General features: G+C 40.0%; 1 protein-coding gene across 1 annotated transcript in view; it reads left to right on the top strand.

Moving 5' to 3' along the window:
- LOC126144709 (Down syndrome cell adhesion molecule-like protein Dscam2) overlaps positions 1–20,608 on the top strand; it is a 458,008-nt gene that overhangs the window by 267,355 nt on the left and 170,045 nt on the right. Inside the window, exons 7-9 of the mRNA XM_049915510.1 lie at positions 1,222–1,367; positions 4,233–4,371; positions 4,481–4,600. Of these exons, the coding sequence (XP_049771467.1) occupies positions 1,222–1,367; positions 4,233–4,371; positions 4,481–4,600 (405 nt within the window). The remainder of the gene's footprint in view (positions 1–1,221; positions 1,368–4,232; positions 4,372–4,480; positions 4,601–20,608) is intronic.

The raw sequence follows: 20,608 nt of genomic DNA on the forward strand, positions 1-20,608 counted from the left end.
CCTGTGCATTCTTTTTGTTTGCTGGCATAAAAGGAACCTAAAACTAAAGCATTGGCAAAAAATAAAAGAGGCAAGATAAATTTAGTAAATGTATTATTTTCTGGCCCAACAACAGTAATTTCAACAAGAAATTACTGGTTTTGGCTGTCACCTAAAATACTCAGATCCTCCAAACAGATAATGGTTGGTCGACTGTTTCAGATCAGCACGTAGTAGTGGCATGTAACACGAGGACGTGCCATTATTACCCTTTGTTCATAAGAAATGAATTGTAGTTACTTTTGGACTCCCTCTTGTAAGCAGACCCTTTCGTTATTGCCATGTGTAACATTAGCAGCAGATTATTGAATGCTGCCATTGCCTACTTTTTGTGACCTTTCATTCAGACTGTTAGCAATGAACAAGCAAATTTAACAAAAGTAGAACATGAAAATGAAGTCAGTTGCCCTCCATAGTGCAGTCATCCTTCAGTTGTATGCCTATTTACAAGCGGTTTGTAACCTTATACTCCCACATGTCACTATCAAGATTCTCTGCCTTTGCACAAATTTTGAAATCTTCGAGAGGCATAAGATATACAAAAGAATAAATTTTGACTTATCTTCATTATCTCGTTGTTGTTGTCGATGGCTCAAAGTCTGGTCGAGGGGCACATTCCTGCAGCTGAAATATTGACTTCGTAAAGTTTTGATGGCTAAATAATTCATAAGGATTTGCGTGTATTATTCTTGAATTTTATTCTTTGCCACATCTTTCAACATCACACTGTTTTTACATTTTCCACATAAAATAAATAAATAAATAAAAATTACATAGTTGGTGACAAACTTAGAAAATGTCTATTTCCATCAGAGGCATGGCCACTTCTACTTACATTCTGCAGTACTTACATTATTCCAAAGAGTTTACAAAGTAAAAGAGTTTTCAAAATTTCTTTACCAAAGAAGAATCTTCGCTAAATTATATCATTATTTTATAAATAAATCCGGACATAGGTTTAATAATTAGAGTTAGTTTGTACCATTAATAATATGAATTTTAAGTATACCAGAAATTTCGTAATTTCAGTTATTTTTAAAAGAAGAGTAATTTTAACTGTTAGTACATATCAATTGTAACCCATTAATTTCTTTTTTTATACATTTATCAGAAAAATAGTATCTTATTTTACGTGCACTTTTTAAATCAAGTAAATACAGAGTGTGTGCCTTTATCTTTTAGGTCCACCCATTGTAATGCCTTTCATATTCCCAACCAATTTGCGAGAAGGAGCAAGAGCACAGATCAGCTGCAGTGTCTCTTCTGGTGACCTCCCTATTCGATTCTCATGGTTGAAGGACAATGGACCAATACCGGACGTACTCCAGGTAATCATGCAGTTGTCTTTCCCAACTAATAATTGCTGAAAATTCTAATGTACAGCTACATAAATCTTATACTATGTGTATATGATAATGGAAAATTCTGTACGGAATGCATATAATGGAAGGAACGTAGCTCACAGTTGAGGTAGTATTGTGCAGTTGATGGGAATATAAACAACTTTCCAAAATCTTATGTACATTGGCAACCTCAATTAAGTACCTAGCAACCAATCAGTACCTCAACTATATGGTGAGCATATATTTTATTTAATAGATCTGTATGTCATTTTGCCAACACACAATGCAAATGGTGATCACCAGTATGGCAGGGTACAATTGCTCATTTGTATTAGAATGAATTTAAATTAAGAGTTAACCAAACAGCAAAAGTCCAGGTTAGAATAACAACAATATGGAAGGAATATATTGCTACTCATCACATAGAGGATGCATTGAGTCTCAGACAGCCACAGTGAAAAGAATCCTGCAACTCGCAATCAGGTCTTAGTGCCCAGAGACAGTGTGAATATGTCTGTGAATATGTGTGAGTTTTCTCTTTCAGAAGAAGGACTTTGTCTGAATGCTAAAATATTTCCAGCATACTTTTTCATTGTGCTTGTTTGCTACTCAACACTATGTGGTGAGTAGCAATCAATTCATTCCATATTGTTGTTAAATCAGGACTTAGACTGACAAAGAAAGTCGGATTAGGATGCCTTTGAGTATCTTAATTTGGAGGTATGAGCAATTTGATTATAGTTTGTTTTCGTTAAATTTGGCCAAAATTGTGATAGTGATCATGGCAGTTTCATCAGTCTCCTCATTTTGATATATATGTGTTTTATATTGAAGCCAGATAAGTTATGGTATGAGAGAAACAGCCCAATTTCTGTGGGATACCCACACACTGCTTCATTTGTGGCAAAAGGGTGGCAGTCCTGTGTGAGCTCATTGTCGGTTTAGACAATATTACATGAGTATTCATCCATTTAATACCGTGTAAATCGACCATTGCGTGCAACAAAGCTGCTGCCCTTCTTCCACAAATTAAACCATGTGTGGCCATTATAAATATGGCCCTAAGCTGATATTGGACCTATGCTCCTTTACCTCTCAGATACTGAATATATTTTGGCCAGTATGTACATTGGTGTCCAAGTTAAAGCGACAAACTGCTATTTCCCTTTCCTGTGCCTAAGTACCGATATAATCAGCAAACTGTCAAAAGATGTCCGTACGATCATGTTCCGCATGGAAAATGGCATTCTAGTCAACAGACAACCATGCCACCGATGACATCAGGGCACCCATCAAATGGGGTAATATTTATCAGGTAGTCCCTTATCCACAATCCCCATGTACGCAATCACAGTATGGCACAGAGAAGATGCCTACCAGACTCTCTGCATTGGGGAGCCATAGGAAGAACAGAAGCAGGACAGTCGCAAACTGGTGTGGCCCAATGGCTTAAAGTGATTTGTTCTGTTGTTTCTCGGATATGGTGACAGTTGATAGAGACCAAAACTGTATCACAAAGACCAGAGCAGGGCTGACCACATGTGACATCTGAAAAAATAGACTATTTGGCTGTAAGGGACAATGTAACTACCTTAAAAAAAGTTCTGCATGGCAATAGGCATCTGACCTCACAGCATCCACTGGACATGTTGTATCAAGGCAAATGGTGTACACAAGGCTCTGGCAGAATGGCCTCCATTGTCATAGATTTTCTGTATGTGTGCCTCTGGTGCAACTTTGCAGAAGGGAATGTGTAGAGTGAAGTCATCAACATGACACCTGGATGCTCAAACAATGGACCAATGTTCTTCTCACATATGAGTCCCAAATTGCTCTAGAGTGTGTTTAGATGGCTTCACATCTGGAGGGAATGTGAGACACGATTTCAGGACACAAACATTGTGGAAAGAGACTGATATCTAGAAGGATCCCTAACAGTGTGGGCAGAGATTATGTTGACCATTTGAACAGCTTTTCATGAAATAGTACAGGTGAATCATCAAGGATTAACTGCTGTCAGGTATAGTGAAGATATCTTGAGACTTCATGTGTGGTTGTTGTGAGGTGCTGTGGGTCCAACTTTGTATTGAAGGACAATAATGCTCGATCTCATACAGCACAGGAGGTTGATGTTTTCTTGGAAACAGAAGATATTGCATGCATGACGTGGTCTGCTCGCTCTTCTGATTCAAATCCCATAGGGTATGTCTGGAATTACTACGGAGATGGGTAGCATCACGTCAGCATCCACCAACCACTCTTCAAGACTGCGAGCAGCTCAGCATGCAGAATGGATGTTATTGCTACAATGTGAGATTGATAACATCATTCACAGCATGCCCTGTCATCGTCAGACCTTTATTGCTGCTAGAGGTGGTCACTCACTATGCTGAGCACAGTAATCAGTTGTCGGAATGTGTGCGCAAATCCAGTAAGCTGGGAAAAAAAATTAAGAATGTTTTTGTCTACCATTATGGTTTTTGCAGCTGTTGATATTTTGCATTCTTTACATTGTTTGTACTTTACTATAACCTGTTTAAATTGTTTTGTGGCAAAATAAATGCAACCTTGCAAAATCTCCGTTTGTTGCTTTAATTTTGGACATCAGTCTATTTATAAACACTAGACAATCAGAAAAAAATAAAAATGAGAAATAGTACAATATATGACAGCTTAGAGCATTATTCTGTTATATAGGTCTATAATGCTAATACGATGGCCATGATATTTAAATTGGAACAGCAGTACTCTATTAATTTAACAAATGTCTCCTATTAGCAAGTTTCAAACTTGCTGCTTGCCTTTGAACAGCTTTCATATTCCATCATTATTAATCTTCATACCATGCAGGTCACAGAAAAAGATGGGGGAGAATTTTTCAGTCTGCTTATATTTAATAAGCTGTCTTCACAACACAGTGGAACATATACCTGTGTGGCTTCAAACAATGCTGCTAGTGCTAACCACTCTTCACAGCTGCAGGTGAATGGTAAGTTAATGATTTTGACATTACTATGCTTTTTCTCTTGTAGAAATGCCATGCAAAAAGTCAAACATATTGCGGGAGACTGTGCTCATCCTCATAAATTCTATTTCAGTCGCTCCTCGGTGGTTGATGGAGCCACAAGATGTGTCTACTCTAGCTGGGAATTCACTGTTTGTTCATTGCCAGGCACAAGGTTTCCCTCATCCAGTTGTTTCTTGGATGCAAGGTCAAGGTGAGAAAACACTCTTGTAAAAACACTTCAAAAGCGTTTACACTTGCATTTTATTGTGACTGCTTTTGTCTGTTAACAGCATAATGTGACTCATTCCATATCTCTGAAGGCTTTAGATTTATGAAGCATAATGTCTGTATGAATTGAGGAAAGGTAAGTCAAGCAGTACAGTGGTCAGCTGAGTTATGACAAGTAGAGTTTACAGGTTCTGCAAGACATGAATAATGAGCTTCAAAAAATCTCTGTTGTTATTTAGAATGCTGGTCTCAGTGAGAACTTTGGACATGGTTAATATACATTCCTGGCTTGGATATGTAGGAATCATGTTTTACTTCATAACCAGCAGAAGTGGAACAGGCCACAGGACTGAAAAGAAGAAACAGTGGGCAGGGATTCTATTTCATTTCATTCAGATAGTGCAGTATACTAATATAACAACAGCAGTAAGAAATGTGAAGTAGGCACTTAACAAGTTCCAAGAGACACCAGTCATACTGTCATCACTGGAGGAGACTTTAATCAGTCAATTGAAATAATAACAATTTTACAAGTCATGAGCAGTATTAAATCCCTTCTCTAAAAACTACTTAGAAGAAATTGTTCAGAATCCGAACCTTAAGAAAATATATTGGACCTAATGGTAAGTAGAACAGATCTCTTTGAACATGGCTACATCACAACAGGTATCACTGACCATGAAGCAGTTCTGCCAACATTGACTACCAAAGTACAGAGTGCAACTAAAATGAGTAGAAAGATTTGCATGTTCAGTTAACAATAAATAACCAGTTGTGTCATATCTTTATGAAGGAGCTAAAACATTTATCTCTAAGTTGGAGCATTTAGTGGAACTGTGACTGAAGTTTACAAGGAGAGCTGACCAAGTGCTGGATACATACATACATACCTACCTAACAGAACAGTTGATGATGGGAAAGGCCCTCCTTGATGTACAGAGTCTGTATAAAAACTTCTGAAGATACAATGACTACTGTTTAATAGGTGTAAAACAAAGCATAGTGCTAAAAATAGAGAAATTGGAACTGAAAAGTTTTTAGCGTTGAAAAAGGCAATGCATGAGGCCTCCTATGGCCACCTTGGCAGAATTTTATCAAAAGACCTCTCACAAAACCCAGAGAAATGCTAGACTTTTTAAAGGCTGTCTGTGGCACCAAAGTTAGTGTTCAGATGCACAAGGATGGTATAGGAACTATAGATGGGCAAACATGTTCATCTTTGGGAAGTAGTTCATTGGTGAAGTAACATTTACAGAACCTCTTTATGACCCAGTGCCAGCAACCCCAATGATCAACCACTTTCGAGGGAAGCTTTTAGTCATAGCAAGTTCAATGTCTTGGTTTGCAGTTCATTTACAGGAAATTGTATATATTTGTTTAGGCAATGACAATATGAAATAACTGGAAATAAACTATTGCCTGTCGAACAGACATTAATAGTTTTCTTCTACAATTTGTTGGTATGCAAATAGATGTGTAGTTAAAGTGTCGCACTGTGTGGAATGTGAAGATTTAACTGCTAAATCTTCAAATTTAACACATATTTCGGACAACACAACAACACATATAAGTCACTCAGTAAGTTGACCTGTGTACAAGTCGGCATTCGATGCAACACTGAGTCTCAGTCTAGCGGCCGCTGCTCGGCTGACCGCTTAGGCTGCTGCATGGCTGGCAGACAGCGCCGCACATAGAGGACGTGCACTTTGAATAATCGGCGAGTCACAACACTTTTCCCCCCTTTGAAATTGTTGCGCTGTTCTTGATGGAGGTGTCCTGGAGATGGCTAACGTCCATAGGCGTTGTTTGACTCGCCGTAAAGTCTCGAGGAGGAGGCTTCCCATACGGACGGAAGTGTCACCGATGATAACGGGTCGAGATGACAGGAGACGTAGGGGTCGAATCTGTTGGGGCCCCCTGCACCAATCTGCCCTTTGCGGCAAGTCCAGTTGATATGACAGGAGACATGGGCGATGTGTCGGCATCTGTTGGAGGAGGAGGTGAGTAGATGTACTCTGGCAGAGGATGGTCCTCTGGTTCCTGCATGGGCACGTCTCTGGTGGCGTCTGTTCTGGTGCTGGCATCGCGATGACGGTGAGAGGGCTGCGTTGTGAGTATTGAGAGATGCCAAGATCCCGAGCATCAGATAGAGCCAAAGGTGGTGTGGCGGCATTCGGAACAGGCGTTGCTGGCACCCGAGGCCGAAGCTGGTCCGAATGACGCACTGCAACACCCGTGTCAGTCTGGATTTCATACAGGCGTCTGCCACGGTGTCGTAAGATGCGGCCCGGGCTCCATTTTGGCCGCCTGCCATATCCCCGTACCCAGACGAGGTCGTCGGCGGTGAACCGGCCAAGTGAAGGCACCCGCAGCCGTGAGGTGGGAGGCCGCAGAAGATGAAGTAGCGTGCGGGGCTGTCGGCCATGTAAGAGCTCAGCCGGGCTGGGATCACCCATGGGGGTGAAACGGTAAGACGCCAGGAACTGGAGAAGCGCGTCATCAGCAGCAGAAGAAGTCAGAAGTTTCCGCATCTGAGCCTTAAATGTGCGGACCAGTCGTTCAGCCTCACCGTTGGATTGTGGATGGAACGGCGGGGCCGTGACATGCGTAATGCCGTGACGAGCACAAAAATCCGCAAAGTTGGAAGAGGCAAATTGCAGACCATTATCAGTAACAAGAGTAGAGGGGAGGCCTTCCAAAGAAAAAATGCGGGCAAGAGCACTGGTGGTTGCCGCGGTGGTAGGTGACGTGCAACGGACAATGAAAGGAAAGTTAGAGTAGGTGTCAATTATGAGGAGCCAATAAGTACCTAAAAAGGGTCCCGCAAAGTCAGCATGAATGCGCTCCCAGGGCTTCTCAGGCGAAGGCCACGGTGACAAAGATGACTTCGGGGCAGCGGCCTATGATGCACAAGGGCCGCAGGCAGTGACCATGTGTGCGATTTCAGAGTCGATGCCAGGCCAGTACACATGACGGCGCGCCAGAGATTTTGTGTGAGACACACCCCAGTGTCCCTGGTGAAGGAGGCGCAAGACCGAAGCACGCAAAGACGCAGGTACCACAACACGCGGCGAAGCATTGTCAGTGGAGAGGAGGATAACACCACCCCTAGCCGTGAGGCGGTAGCGCAAAGTGTAGTAGTTCCGCAACGGATCAGAAGTCTTAGCGGACGGGCAATCTGGCCAACCCTTCTGAATACAGCCTAAAACCCGGGAGAGGGGAGGGTCAGAACCCGTAGCAGCCGCCAGCCTGTCCCCAGTGATGGGGAACCCGTCCACAACCCGCGGCTCGGCAACATCCAGGTGGAAACACAAAAGTTCGTCCCTATCGAATGCCTGATCAGGACCCATGGGAAGACGAGACAAAGCATCAGCATTCGCATGTTGAGCCGTTGGCCGGAAATGAATCTCATAATGGAAACGGGACAATTAAAGAGCCCAACGCTGGAGGCGGTGTGCAGCCTTGTCGGGAAGTGACGTTGATGGATGAAACAAGGAAACAAGTGGTTTGTGATCCGTAACAAGATGAAATTTTGAGCCATAGAGAAAAACACCAAACTTATGAAGAGCATAAACGATGGCCAAAGCTTCTTTCTCAATTTGAGAATACTTCTGTTGGGCATCTGTGAGCGTTTTGGAGGCATAAGCAATGGGTTGTTCCGAACCGTCAGAAAAACGGTGCGCAAGGACTGCACCGACCCCGTATTGAGAGGCGTCTGTGGCAAGAACAAGATGTTGGCCAGGTCGATAAGTAGCCAGGCACGGGGCCTGTTTCAGCATAGTCTTTAATTTCCGGAAAGCCACGTCACATGACGCGGACCAGTGAAAAGGCACATTTTTATGCAACAGGCGATGCAACGGCTGAGCCACCGACGCTGCAGACGGTAAAAACTTGTGATAGTATGCTATTTTCCCCAAGAAGGCCTGCAGTTTCTTAACAGATGTAGGGCGAGGAAGGGCGTCGATTGCAGCAACAGTGTGTTGAAGCGGACGAATACCATCCCGAGAGAGTTGAAACCCCAAGTACGTGATAGATGCCAGAAAAAATTGTGATTTCTGAAGATTACACTTAAGACCTGCAGTCTGTAAGACATTAAATAGTGTGCGGAGATTTTGAAGATGTTCTTCAGTGGTGGAGCCAGTGACAACAATGTCGTCCATGTAATTGATACACCCCGGGACAGGGAGCAATAATTGTTCCAAGAATCGCTGAAAGAGAGCAGGGGCGCTAGCAACCCCGAATGGCAAGCGTTGGTATTGATAGAGGCCGAAAGGCGTGTTAAGGACCAGAAACTGCTGGGAAGCAGCGTCGAGAGGAAGTTGATGATAAGCTTCCGACAGGTCAATTTGAGAAAAATACTATCCTCCAGCGAGTTTAGTGAACAGTTCTTCAGGACGGGGCATAGGGTAAGTGTCGATGAGGCATTGAGCATTTACAGTGGCTTTGAAATCGCCGCAGAGACGAATATCACCATTGGGCTTAGCAACTACAACGACAGGAGAGGACCACTCACTGGAAGTGACAGGAAGCAAGACCCCTGACCCCTGAAACAGTGAGACGATCCAACTCCCGTTTTACCCAGTCACGAAGGGCCACAGGAATGGGCTGAGCCTGAAAAAACTTAGGCCGAGCAGTGGGCTTGAGCGTGATATGAGCTTCAAAGTCGTTTGCACGGCCTAACCCAGGAGAAAAAAGGGACGAAAATGTCGTCGACAAGGAATCCAGTTGAGCATAAGGAATAGCGTCAGAGACAATATTGACAGAGTCATCTATAGAGAACCCAAAAACGCAAAAGGCATCGAAACCGAAAAGATTTTCCGCGTTGCTCCGGTCGACCACAAATATGGGAACAGTGCGAACGACGGATTTGTAAGATACCTCAGCATTAAACTGTCCCAAGAGAGAAATCTTCTGTTTATTGTACGTCCGTAATTGCCGAGTGACAGGGGACAGGAGTGGAGAACCCAGCTGAAGATACGTCTGAGAATTAATTATAGTGGCAGCAGAACCGGTATCCACTTGCATGCGAACATCTCGACCAAGGATTTTGACAGTGAGGAATAACTTCCCTGAAAGGGAAGAAGTGCAATTGACAGACACAGAATCAGAATCAGCGTCATGTTCATGAACATCATGTATGCGGTCGGATTTACAAACGGAAGACACATGACCTTTCTTTTTGCAATTGTGACACACAGCCCAACGTTGGGGACAATCCTCGCGTGAATGTTTCGTAAAACACCGCGGACATGAAGGAAGTTGCCGGGGATTTTGCTGCAGTTTCTTAGTGGGTTGTTTACGGCTAGGCCGAGACTGCGCGTGGGAGCGTACTGCGGCCACTTCGGCCGGCGGGGACGCGCCGCATGCGTCGTCAACAGCGCACAGAGGTTGTATTTCCCCGATGTCACCCCACACTTCTATTTGCGCCCCAGCGGCGCGAGAAATTTCAAAAGACTGCGCAATGGAGAGAACTTCATCTAGAGTCGGATTCGCCAACTGAAGGGCACGTTGCCGAACTTCTTTGTTGGGCGCCGACCGGATAATAGCATCCCCTACCATGGAATCAGCATAGGATTCTTTGTGAAGGTCAGTAACAAATTGACACTTTCGACTGAGGCCGTGAAGTTCAGCAGCCCAAGCGCGGTAGGACTGATTTGGTTGTTTTTGACAACGATAAAAGGCAACACGAGAGGCTACCACATGCGTTTGCTTTTGAAAATAGACAGACAGAAGGGAGCACATTTCAGCAAAGGACAAAGATGCAGGATCCTTCAAAGGAGCCAATTGCAACATCAACCGATACATTTGAGGTGAAATCCAGGAAAGGAACAGAGACTTACATGGTTGTTCGTCCGTGACATGAAATGCCAAGAAGTGCTGTCGAAGACGTTTTTCATAAGCAGACCAGTCTTCCGCCGTCTCATCGTAAGGTGGAAAAGGAGGTACAGCCAACGACGAGAAATGCCCCGCATTTGATGCCGCGACGAAATCGCGAATCGCCGCTGTTAGAAGCGTTTGCTGTTCAAGGAGATTTTGCAAGAGCTGCTCGACAGTAGCCATGGAACCCTGTGAGTCAACGGTGAAAAGGAAAAATCCCATCCTCGTCACCAATTGTTAAATCTTCAAATTTAACACATATTTCGGACAACACAAAACACATATAAGTCACTGAGTAAGTTGACCTGTGTACAAGTCGGCATTTGATGCAACACTGAGTCTCAGTCTAGCGGCTGCTGCTCGGCTGGCCGCTTAGGTGGCGCAGCTGCTGCATGGCTGGCAGACAGTGCCGCACGCAGAGGACGTGCGTAATTGCGTGGCGGCACTTTGAATAATCGGCGAGTCACAACATTAACTAAACTAATTACTTGCGACACAGGAGCTCAGAAACAGCATACTGCAATTAGAAAGGCTTATATCAGCAATGGCAGCAACTACATAAATGTGCAGGGAGGTCATTGAAACTTTGCAAGTGAAAAGAAACAAGACTTTTTTTCCCTCAAAACCTTGACAAATTAGCACATACTGTTGCTTTGAAGACCCTTACAGTGGGGAAAGATAACCAATTTTTGATCAGTGAGTAGTTAGAAAATGCCCAAGGTACATGAATGGAATCAGTCATCAGTTGTTAATTAATTTATTTATTTAGTCCTTTCTAATCCTACATGTATAAAATATATACAAGGATGTTAGACATAGTTTAAGTCTTTACAAGATAAAATGCAGTTTGTATTGCATTCCTAAGGACTAGATATTTAAGTAATTTAGCAAAGAATCATATATACAGCAAACATTAGAGACAACATACAAAGTAGAATATTCATAATGCATCTTTATTTTTGTTATTTGGTTTCTAGGTACTCTGTCAGACTGTAAAAGCAATGATCAATTAAATATGCCTTTAGTTCAGCCTTAAAACTACTGAGTTCATTTACTGATTTAATATGGCTGGGCAGATAATTCTAAATTTTTATCCCAATATGAAGAGTGCCTTTTTGTCGCAATGATGTTCTCACTTGTTTCATAAAAGATCAAATTTTTGTCTTGTATTGTACACTTGTATATCTTCATTTTTTAATAAGATATCTGGGTGTCTATCAATATATTGTTTTATGAAAACTGACATTTCGTAGATAAAAATGCTAGGAAGAGGAAGGACCGACATTTTTTTAGATATGGGTCTGCATGATTTCCTATTGTTCACCCCTATGATTTCCTATTGTTTACCCCTTCAATAATTCTTAATATCCTCTTTTGCATCCTGAAAAGTTTAATATTTGTTGTAAAATTCCCCCAGAAGAAGATGCTGTATTTAATTACAGAATGCACATAGGAGTAGTATACATTTAACTGGCCGGCTTTGCAGCAACAAGTTTTTAAGATCCTTATCATGTAGAAGGTTTTGCTTAGTTTTCTGTGCAAATATTCAATATGTACCTTCCATTTTGTGTTGTTCTGTAGTCCCAGAAATTTTGTGCTGTCAGCACTTTCAAGAACTCTGTCTCTTAGTTATGATTAGCTTGTTATAGCTGAAGCACTGATCATTGTTTGAATAGCAGAGTCTTTCAGTTTTTTTTCTGTTTTCCCACTAATAAGGAAGCTTGTATCGTCTGCAAATTGGAGGGTAGTTTCACAATACTCATTGTACATAAGATCATTGACATAGAGGAGAAACAGAATGGCTCCTAATACTGATCGTTGAGGGATGCCGTATTTCACATTTTCACATCCTGAATAGTAGTAGCTGATTTTGTTATTGTCAGTATATTGCTCTTCAACCACCTGTTTGTGACCACTGGTTTCAGTTGTGCTTTTTTTAAGCATGAAGGGAAGGTTCCTGACGCCAGTGAGCTGTTGCACTAGTGTGTCAAGGGTTCAGCTAAGACAAGATATCATTTTTTAATAATTGCATCTGGTATTCCATTAATTCCACATGAGTATCCTGTTTTCAAGGTTTTTATAACTGGTAAAATTTCTTCAGTATTTGTGGGCAAAATGAACAATGATTTAGACACATTTTTCATGCTATTGGATGATGGAGGTCATGTTTTGTTATGTTCTTCCAGTTCATTCACTGACTGCTCACGTTTACAAAATATTTGTTTGTCCGTCATAACATAAATTTATATTTAAAAAGAAAGATGATGAGACTTACCAAACAAAAGCGCTGGCAGGTCGATAGACACACAAACAAACACAAACATACACACAAAAATCTAGCTTTCGCAACCAACGGTTGCCTCGTCAGGAAAGAGGGAAGGAGAAGGAAAGACAAAAGGATATGGGTTTTAAGGGAGAGGGTAAGGAGTCATTCCAATCCCGGGAGCGGAAAGACTTACCTTAGGGGGAAAAAAGGACAGGTATACACTCGCACACACACACACATATCCATCCACACATACAAGACACAAGCAGACATTTGTAAAGGCAAAGGGTTTCCAGAATGAGAAACATCCCCCAGGCTGTGGCTAAGCCACGTCTCCACAATATCCTTTCTTTCAGGAGTGCTAGTTCTGCAAGGTTCGCAGGAGAGCTTCTGTAAAGTTTGGAAGGTAGGAGACGAGGTACTGGCAGAAGTAAAGCTGTGAGTACCGGACATGAGTCGTGCTTCGGTAGCTCAGTTGGTAGAGCACTTGCCCGCGAAAGGCAAAGGTCCCGAGTTCGAGTCTCGGTCGGGCACACAGTTTTAATCTGCCAGGAAGTTTCATATCAGCGCACACTCCGCTGCAGAGTGAAAATCTCATTCTGGAAGCATTTTAGGTCTGTTTCTTTTTTAATGATTTTGGGGAGTTTATTAAAAAACCTTTTGCCTGCTTCTTCAGGGGCAGTCATAGACAGTTTTAGATTTCTGTTTATCATGTAGTAATTTTCATTTCCTCTTGTACCATGTTTGTGTGCATCTTTATTTAGGAGGTGTTTATCGCATGACCTTACTGCCATTATGCTTTGGTATATGTACAGTGAATATACTGTCATAATATTATAGTGTACAAAAGCTTGCCTACAGGTCTGTCTTGGTGGTATTTTTGCAATGCATCTCACTGCCCTTTTCTGAATTGTGAATATTCTTTTTAAGTAGCCAGCTTGTGCACTTCCCCATATATGAACTGAATAAGACAAATGTGGGAAGTCAAGTCCATAATACATTGATCTGAGGACTTTATCATCCACAGTCTTAGCTGTTTTATGCATGATGAAGATCTGTATGTTTATCTTTTTACACAGTGCATCTATGTGCTCCCACCATGCCATATGTTTGTCCATTATAGTTCCTAGGAAATTTGTGCTGGTTACTTCTTTAATAGTCTTCCCATTTATATTAACATTTATATTATAATTTTCACTATGCTTGGTCTGAAATACTACATTCATTGTTTTAGACTGATTCATAAACAAGTTTGTTTTGTGTTAAATATTTATTTGCATTTTCGATATTCAGGAGTGCTTCCTTCTCAAGCTGCTCCTTTGTGTCAGCTGTGCAAATGATTGTTGTGTCATCAGCATACATTATAAGTTTCTGATTTATATAGCTAGGGAAGTCATTTATGTAGAGTATAAATAGTATTGGCCCAAGCACAGACCCTTGCAGCACACCGTGTTTAACTGTTTGCAATTCTGATCTGTAGTTTGTTATATTTCCCCCACTAGTATGTCTGATTTCTGTGCATTGTTTCCTATTTGTAATGTATGATTTAAGTATGTCATAGCATTTTCCTCTAATTCCATACTGATATAATTTCATCATTAATTTTGAGTGGTTCACACAATCAAATGCCTTATATAGGTCCATAAAAATCCCACAAGTCTTTTGTTGCCTGTCAAGTAAATTAAGAATGTGCTCAATTATATCTGTTGATGCTGTTTTTGTTGACTTCCCTTCTCTGAAACCATGTTGTGATGAATGCAGTATACTGTACTTTGTTATAAAACTTAAAATTATGTTCTTTATTATCATTTCATAGATTTTAGCAAATGTTGAGATTAATTATATTGGCCTGTAATTTCCTAATTCATCCCTGTTCCCTTTCTTAAATATTGGCTTCACTTTACTTACTTTCAGTGAATCTGGGAATATACCTTCTTCTATCGCAGCATTCAGCATGTGTGTCAATGGTTTTAATATACATTCTCTGCATTCCTTTATGAGATGTGATGTGACACCATCCAAGCCAGACGAATGTTTAATTTTAAGTTGTTTCATTAGGTTTGACACTTCTGCATCTGTTGTAGGTATGAAAACCATAGTATGATTTGTATGTGGGGGGTTTAACAATTTACTTACTGCACTTCTTTTATTTTGTCTTATTAATTCATCTGCTACAGTAATATAATATTTGTTAAAAGTATTGGCTATTTCTAGAGGGTTTGCGTTGCTTTTCCCACTCATCAGTGGGCAGATGTCCTCTGCCCAATTTGTTACTTTTCCTCTCTCTTCATTAATGAAAGACCATAAACCTTTTTAGTAGTTCTTTCCCTTATCTATAGACATCCTGATGAATGATGCTTTAGTTTCTCTGATAAAACTACAGTACTCTCTTTTTTTATTTTATACAGTGTGTTGTAGGCCTCAGTATTTTTTTGTTTGGAAAGGTCATAATACACTCTCAGATTATTTCTGGCATGGATTACTTCTCCAGTCACCCAGCTTTTCTTTTTTTTTGTTGCTGTTTGACAAGCCTTTTACTAACAGGACATGTAACATCATAATAATAATTGAATAAAGAAAAAAACTGGTTCCATGTGGTGTTTGCATCTTTAGCTGCATATATTGTTTCCCAGTTTTCTGCCTCTAACATCTTTTTTAGCAGATTTATATTATGTGGATAGTTCTGTCTTCTCATCTCCCATATCTTATGCACTGAATCACTAGTCTTTATATTTATGTCTATCATGATTGCAAAATGGTCTGCTAATGTGGAGTTTATTACCTGTGTGTCACAATAGCATGTAGGAATATTTGTTATTACATGATCAATTATAGTTTCACTATGCTTTGTTACTCTGGTTGGTTTATCTATTTTTATTTTTAGATTATACATGCACAATAAGTCCAGTAGGGTCTTAGTATTGTCTGTATTTTTACTCGTGTCTATGTTCAGATCTCCTATAATGATCAAATAAGCATATGTTTTTGAGAGGTGTTGGATTATATCTTCCAGCTGTTCAAAGAAGGTTTTAATTACACCATTTGGTGACCGATACAAACCTAATACACAACATAAATTCCAAGCAATTTTAGTTTCCAGTGCTGTAGCTTCGAAGCTTAATTCTATAGTATATTTTGTAATATTTATGGCTTTAGTTGATTTATAGTTAGAAAAAATGGCAACCCCACCACCTTTATAGGAAGTTCTTCAAAAACTGGCTACTTTCACATAATTCTTCAAGTTGTACATTCCTATGTGATTTTCTTTTAGCCCATGTTCTGTAACTACTAGAATGTTTGGCCTATATTCCTGTAATATTACCTCTAGTTCCTCTGTTTTATTGTTTATGTATTGAACATTTTGGTGAAGTATTCTAACAGTTGGCTTTAAATCTAATAGTTCCCCTTCCTGTAATATATTGAGCACTTCACTTGTTCCCCTTGCTTCTGGTACTATGCAGTGATTTTTTTTCAGTTTGTGTCATTAAACCTGGATCATATCTTTGTCCTGTGTTTATATTCCTCTCACTATTGTCACACTGGTATTTAAGATGGACAGTTTTACTTACATCTTTTTCCATGTTCTCTTTCTGCTTACTCGGTACCATAAAAAATCCTCACTTAGTGTAGCAGGTCTCCTAGTTCTCAGGCATCTGTCTTGATTGGAAGGTGCTTCTGCTGTTGATCTCCCAGGCCTCAGGTACCTCTTCTGTGTGGTTGCTGTTGCTGGTGGCTCCTGTGCTCTCCAACTTGGTGACTGCCCTTCTTTGTTAGCTGTTCCGGCTAATGACCCTTGTATGTTTGCCTCACAAGCATTTTCATTGCCTTGAGATAGTATTATGGGGTCTGCTGTTCTGGATGCTGTTGCTGATGACGACAGCTCTGCTGATGATTGTGGTGACTCTACTGCTATTGGTTTATCTGACACTGCTGCTGAGAATATCAGAGCCTTTCCTGCTGCTACTGGTGTTTGTTGTAGCTCTACTGCAGGTAATGATGGTTCCACTGTTACAGACGACTTTTGTTTTGGTAGAATTGGGATTGGAGACGCTTCCATTACAGATGACTCATTAATAAATTTAAGTATTTCGGCACTAATAATCTTTTTCCCTTTTATGTTCATGTGGAGACCATGTCTTGTGAAGTGCTCTCTGTGAACACTGTTTATCTCTACGAAAGTCGTATTCTGGAAACCTCTACATATTTTCTCAAATAGCCTGTTTGCTGTAACAATCTCGATGTTTACACACGAGTTTTCCATCAGATCGTTTCTCCTGGGGATACTAACAATGTAGAAATGCACTCGAGGCATCCTTTTGATTGCTTCCTTTAGGATTCTCATTGCACACCAAGTTTCATTACAGTAAACATCATTTGCGCCTCCTATTATGATGCAGCTGTTACCGGTCGTTAATATGTTGTCACTGTTTTTCAGAATTTCGCATAATGGTGCGCCTGGTTTGATGATGCCTGTTACATTAAGGTCTGGGTGATTTCTTCTCATAATTTCTGTAACTCCTCTCCCATGACTATCTGCAAAAATATATGTCTGTTGCTTGTATCCTTGCTTATGCATAACGTGGTTGTTTACTTTTCTTTCTTTACGAATATTTACCTTGTGTTTTTCTCTCTTTAATCCACTTGTATCTTTTTGTGTGGATAGTTTGTTCATATTTTTATCCATAGACGCACTATTATAACTTCCCATATAGCTTTAGATTTGTTTTTTGTATTTTCAATGTATTTGTCATTTTCCATTGTTTTAGCTTTCCTTACGACATTTTTGAGGATCCTCTTGTAATTCTTCAGGTATGAAGAATGGAAATGAAATTCATGAGGCATGTTCTGTGTCTCTGCTATATTTTGTACTCTTCTCTGCACAAGAGATTCTAATTCCTGTTGTAATAATCCATTTGTTCTTATTGAAGTTAAGTTGACATTTTTGTTTTTTTAATGGAAATGCAGCTTCCAAGTATGACATGAAGATTAGTCCAATGCTGCTAAGTTTACACAAATTTCAGTCATTTAACTAACTAACAAAAGAAAGGGCTAGAAAAAGTTGTCCATGAAACTCACACTGAATCGCTTTTCTGTTAAATCAACAATATAAGGAAAAGGATAGAACTGCAACTCAAATGTTATCTTTACAGTGTGTAGCAGACAGGCACAATGTAAAGTCTGTTACACATTTAGCTTTTGGCCAAATCCTTCTTCAGAAAATAAAACACACACACACACATTCATTCACATAGAATCACAGTCTCTGTCACAATGGCATAAAATGCGACCTCTTTTGAAGGTGAGTGCATTTTGATCAAAAACATTTTGGAAAACTATCTTTTGTAAGTACCTTGCAGGCATAGGATATATGAGACGATTATAGTAATAGTTTTTGAATTAACTGCAGATTTTCTTCTCAGGGAATGGTGTCATGGAGTATCTTCCATGCTCCAAAGGGATACATAATGTGAGGTGGATAGCAAAAGCCATTTATGTACGGTATCGAAGGAGTTTATGCTCCTTGAGGAAGCTGAACTGTGACCACAAGAACAGATTGCAGTTTGTTCTGTTTGTATTTTCCTTACCACTATGTATGTCAAAAGATGATTCTGTGTCACTTCAGATGCAAAATTCATATTTGGCTTTCAGAATTCTTTCAAAATTTGATGTGTATATATCAGGTTGTCAATAGTGATATCTCATGTGTGGCTTTACAAAAACTGAAAAAGTGGTGCAGTGGTTAACACACTGGACTTTCATTCAGGAGGATTGTGTTTCAAACTTGCATCCAGCCATCCAGATTTAGGTTTTCTGTGTGTTTCCTGAATCAGTCCAGGCAAATGGTGCCTTTGAAAGGGCGTGGCCACTTTTCTTTCTCATCCTTGGCACTATCCGAGCTTGTGCTCCGTCTCTAATGAACTTGATGTTGACAAGACATTAAACCCAGTCTCCCTCTTTTTTTTGAAATATCACTTATGGTTCCTGTCTATTAATTTCTTGCCTTAATCTTCTGAATCAAAAATTAAAACAGTCATTATGCTGGATCATTTAGGAGAAGCAGAAGATGGAGACACATACAGATTCCAATAGAAATTGATCAAATCCTAAAGATTCTGTGGCAGAAAAAGACATTTCATTGAAGGATAAGTGATTTTCCGGTCATATTTGCCTCACACACATAGTAAATAGTAGGTTTACAGATTGTATTTTTACAGTTAATGCAGCAATGTAGTATTAATTAAGTTGAAAATAATAAAGTTTTTCACCAACAAGAGATTCCTGAACAATATATTTTGAGATATCATAAAAAATAAATACAATTTTGTGTCATTATATTATTTTTCAAGTGGAGAAGCACCCCTTCCCCTTTTCCTGTGGAGCTGAAACCAAACTTGAAAAATAAGAAGTCCCCTTTGTGTCATGGATCTTTTTATTATTATTATTATTATTTAAGAAATGTGAAAATCATGTTCTATGTAAACTTTCTTACACTGCAATTAAAACAGATGTAAAATTATCTTAAAAACAATTGTTCAGTCAAGCAGATGAAACCTAAAAAGCTGACAAATAGCAAAAAAAAGAAAAAAACAGTTGCCTGGTGATAGATGTGTGTTCTGTAGTTGATCAAAACGAAAGTAGATTTCTTGGTTTGCTGTGTGAAAAAATGTATAAATCAAATACAACTTTTTTTATGTAAATTATATAACTGTAGTAAAGTTTAAATGGAATGTGGAATGTGTGACTACCCAAAAATAGCAAAACTGAGGTGGAAACGAGACAGGCCGCAACTGTTCCTGGATCGAGAATCAGCCGCAACAGTTCAGGGCACAAGGACTGACTGCTCCAGGAATTGGGACTGACCAAAGTGAATGGTGAACGACAATTTACTAGAAATCATTCCTCAGTTCTTCCATTCGCTTTAGGCCTGTTCCTTCACAAATGGCCCACCTCTAATAGGAATTGATACTGAAGATAGCCGTGCAAAAGCAGAAATGCTGAAAACCTTTTTCAAATGTTCCTTTACAAAGGAAATTCCAGGACTACTGCTCAGTTTAATTCTCACACCACTGAAAAGATGAGTGATAAATATTTGTATCAGTAGCATTAATAAATTGTTTTAATTGCAAAAATTGAACAAAGCTCCAGGCCTAATAGAATCCCTATCAGATTCTGTACAGTGTTTGCAGCTGAATTAGCCCCTGTTTCAACATAGAGTACCATGGATCCCTTAAACAAAAAACTTCCCAATAGTTGAAAGGAAGCACAGGTCACACCTGCCTACAAGAAGGGTCATGAAAGTGATCTGTAATACAACCATCCAATATTTCTGATGTCCATGTTTTGTAGGGTTTTAGGACACATTCTGAGCTCAAACATAATGAGGTATGTTGTACAGAGTGACCCCCATATCAACCAACATGGGTTCCAAAAAACTTTGCTCATGTGAAACAAAATTATCGCTTTTTTCACAAGATATCCTGAATGCCATGGGACAAGGCACTCTGGTATATGAATTATGTTTTGAGCTCCAAAATGTACTATACCAACCCTTATGAATGCAAGCATGATTATGTGGGATATCAAATGAATTTGTGACTGGATTGAGAACATCTTGGTAGGAAGGTTGCAACAGGATAGAGGGTCATTGACAGATGTATTTAATTAACTTGGGGAGTGACCCAGAGAAGTGTATTGGAACCCTTGCCATTTATATTGTGTGTTAATGATCTTTCAGACAATATTAACAGTAATCTTAGATTTTTCACAGATGACGCAAATATGAAATTGTTGTGATCTTCAGTCTGAAGACCGGCTTGCAGCTGTACAAGGTTGGTCTATCCTATGCAA

This window comes from Schistocerca cancellata, chromosome 1 (genome assembly GCF_023864275.1).
Source record: "Schistocerca cancellata isolate TAMUIC-IGC-003103 chromosome 1, iqSchCanc2.1, whole genome shotgun sequence".
NCBI classification, from domain to species: domain Eukaryota; kingdom Metazoa; phylum Arthropoda; class Insecta; order Orthoptera; family Acrididae; genus Schistocerca; species Schistocerca cancellata.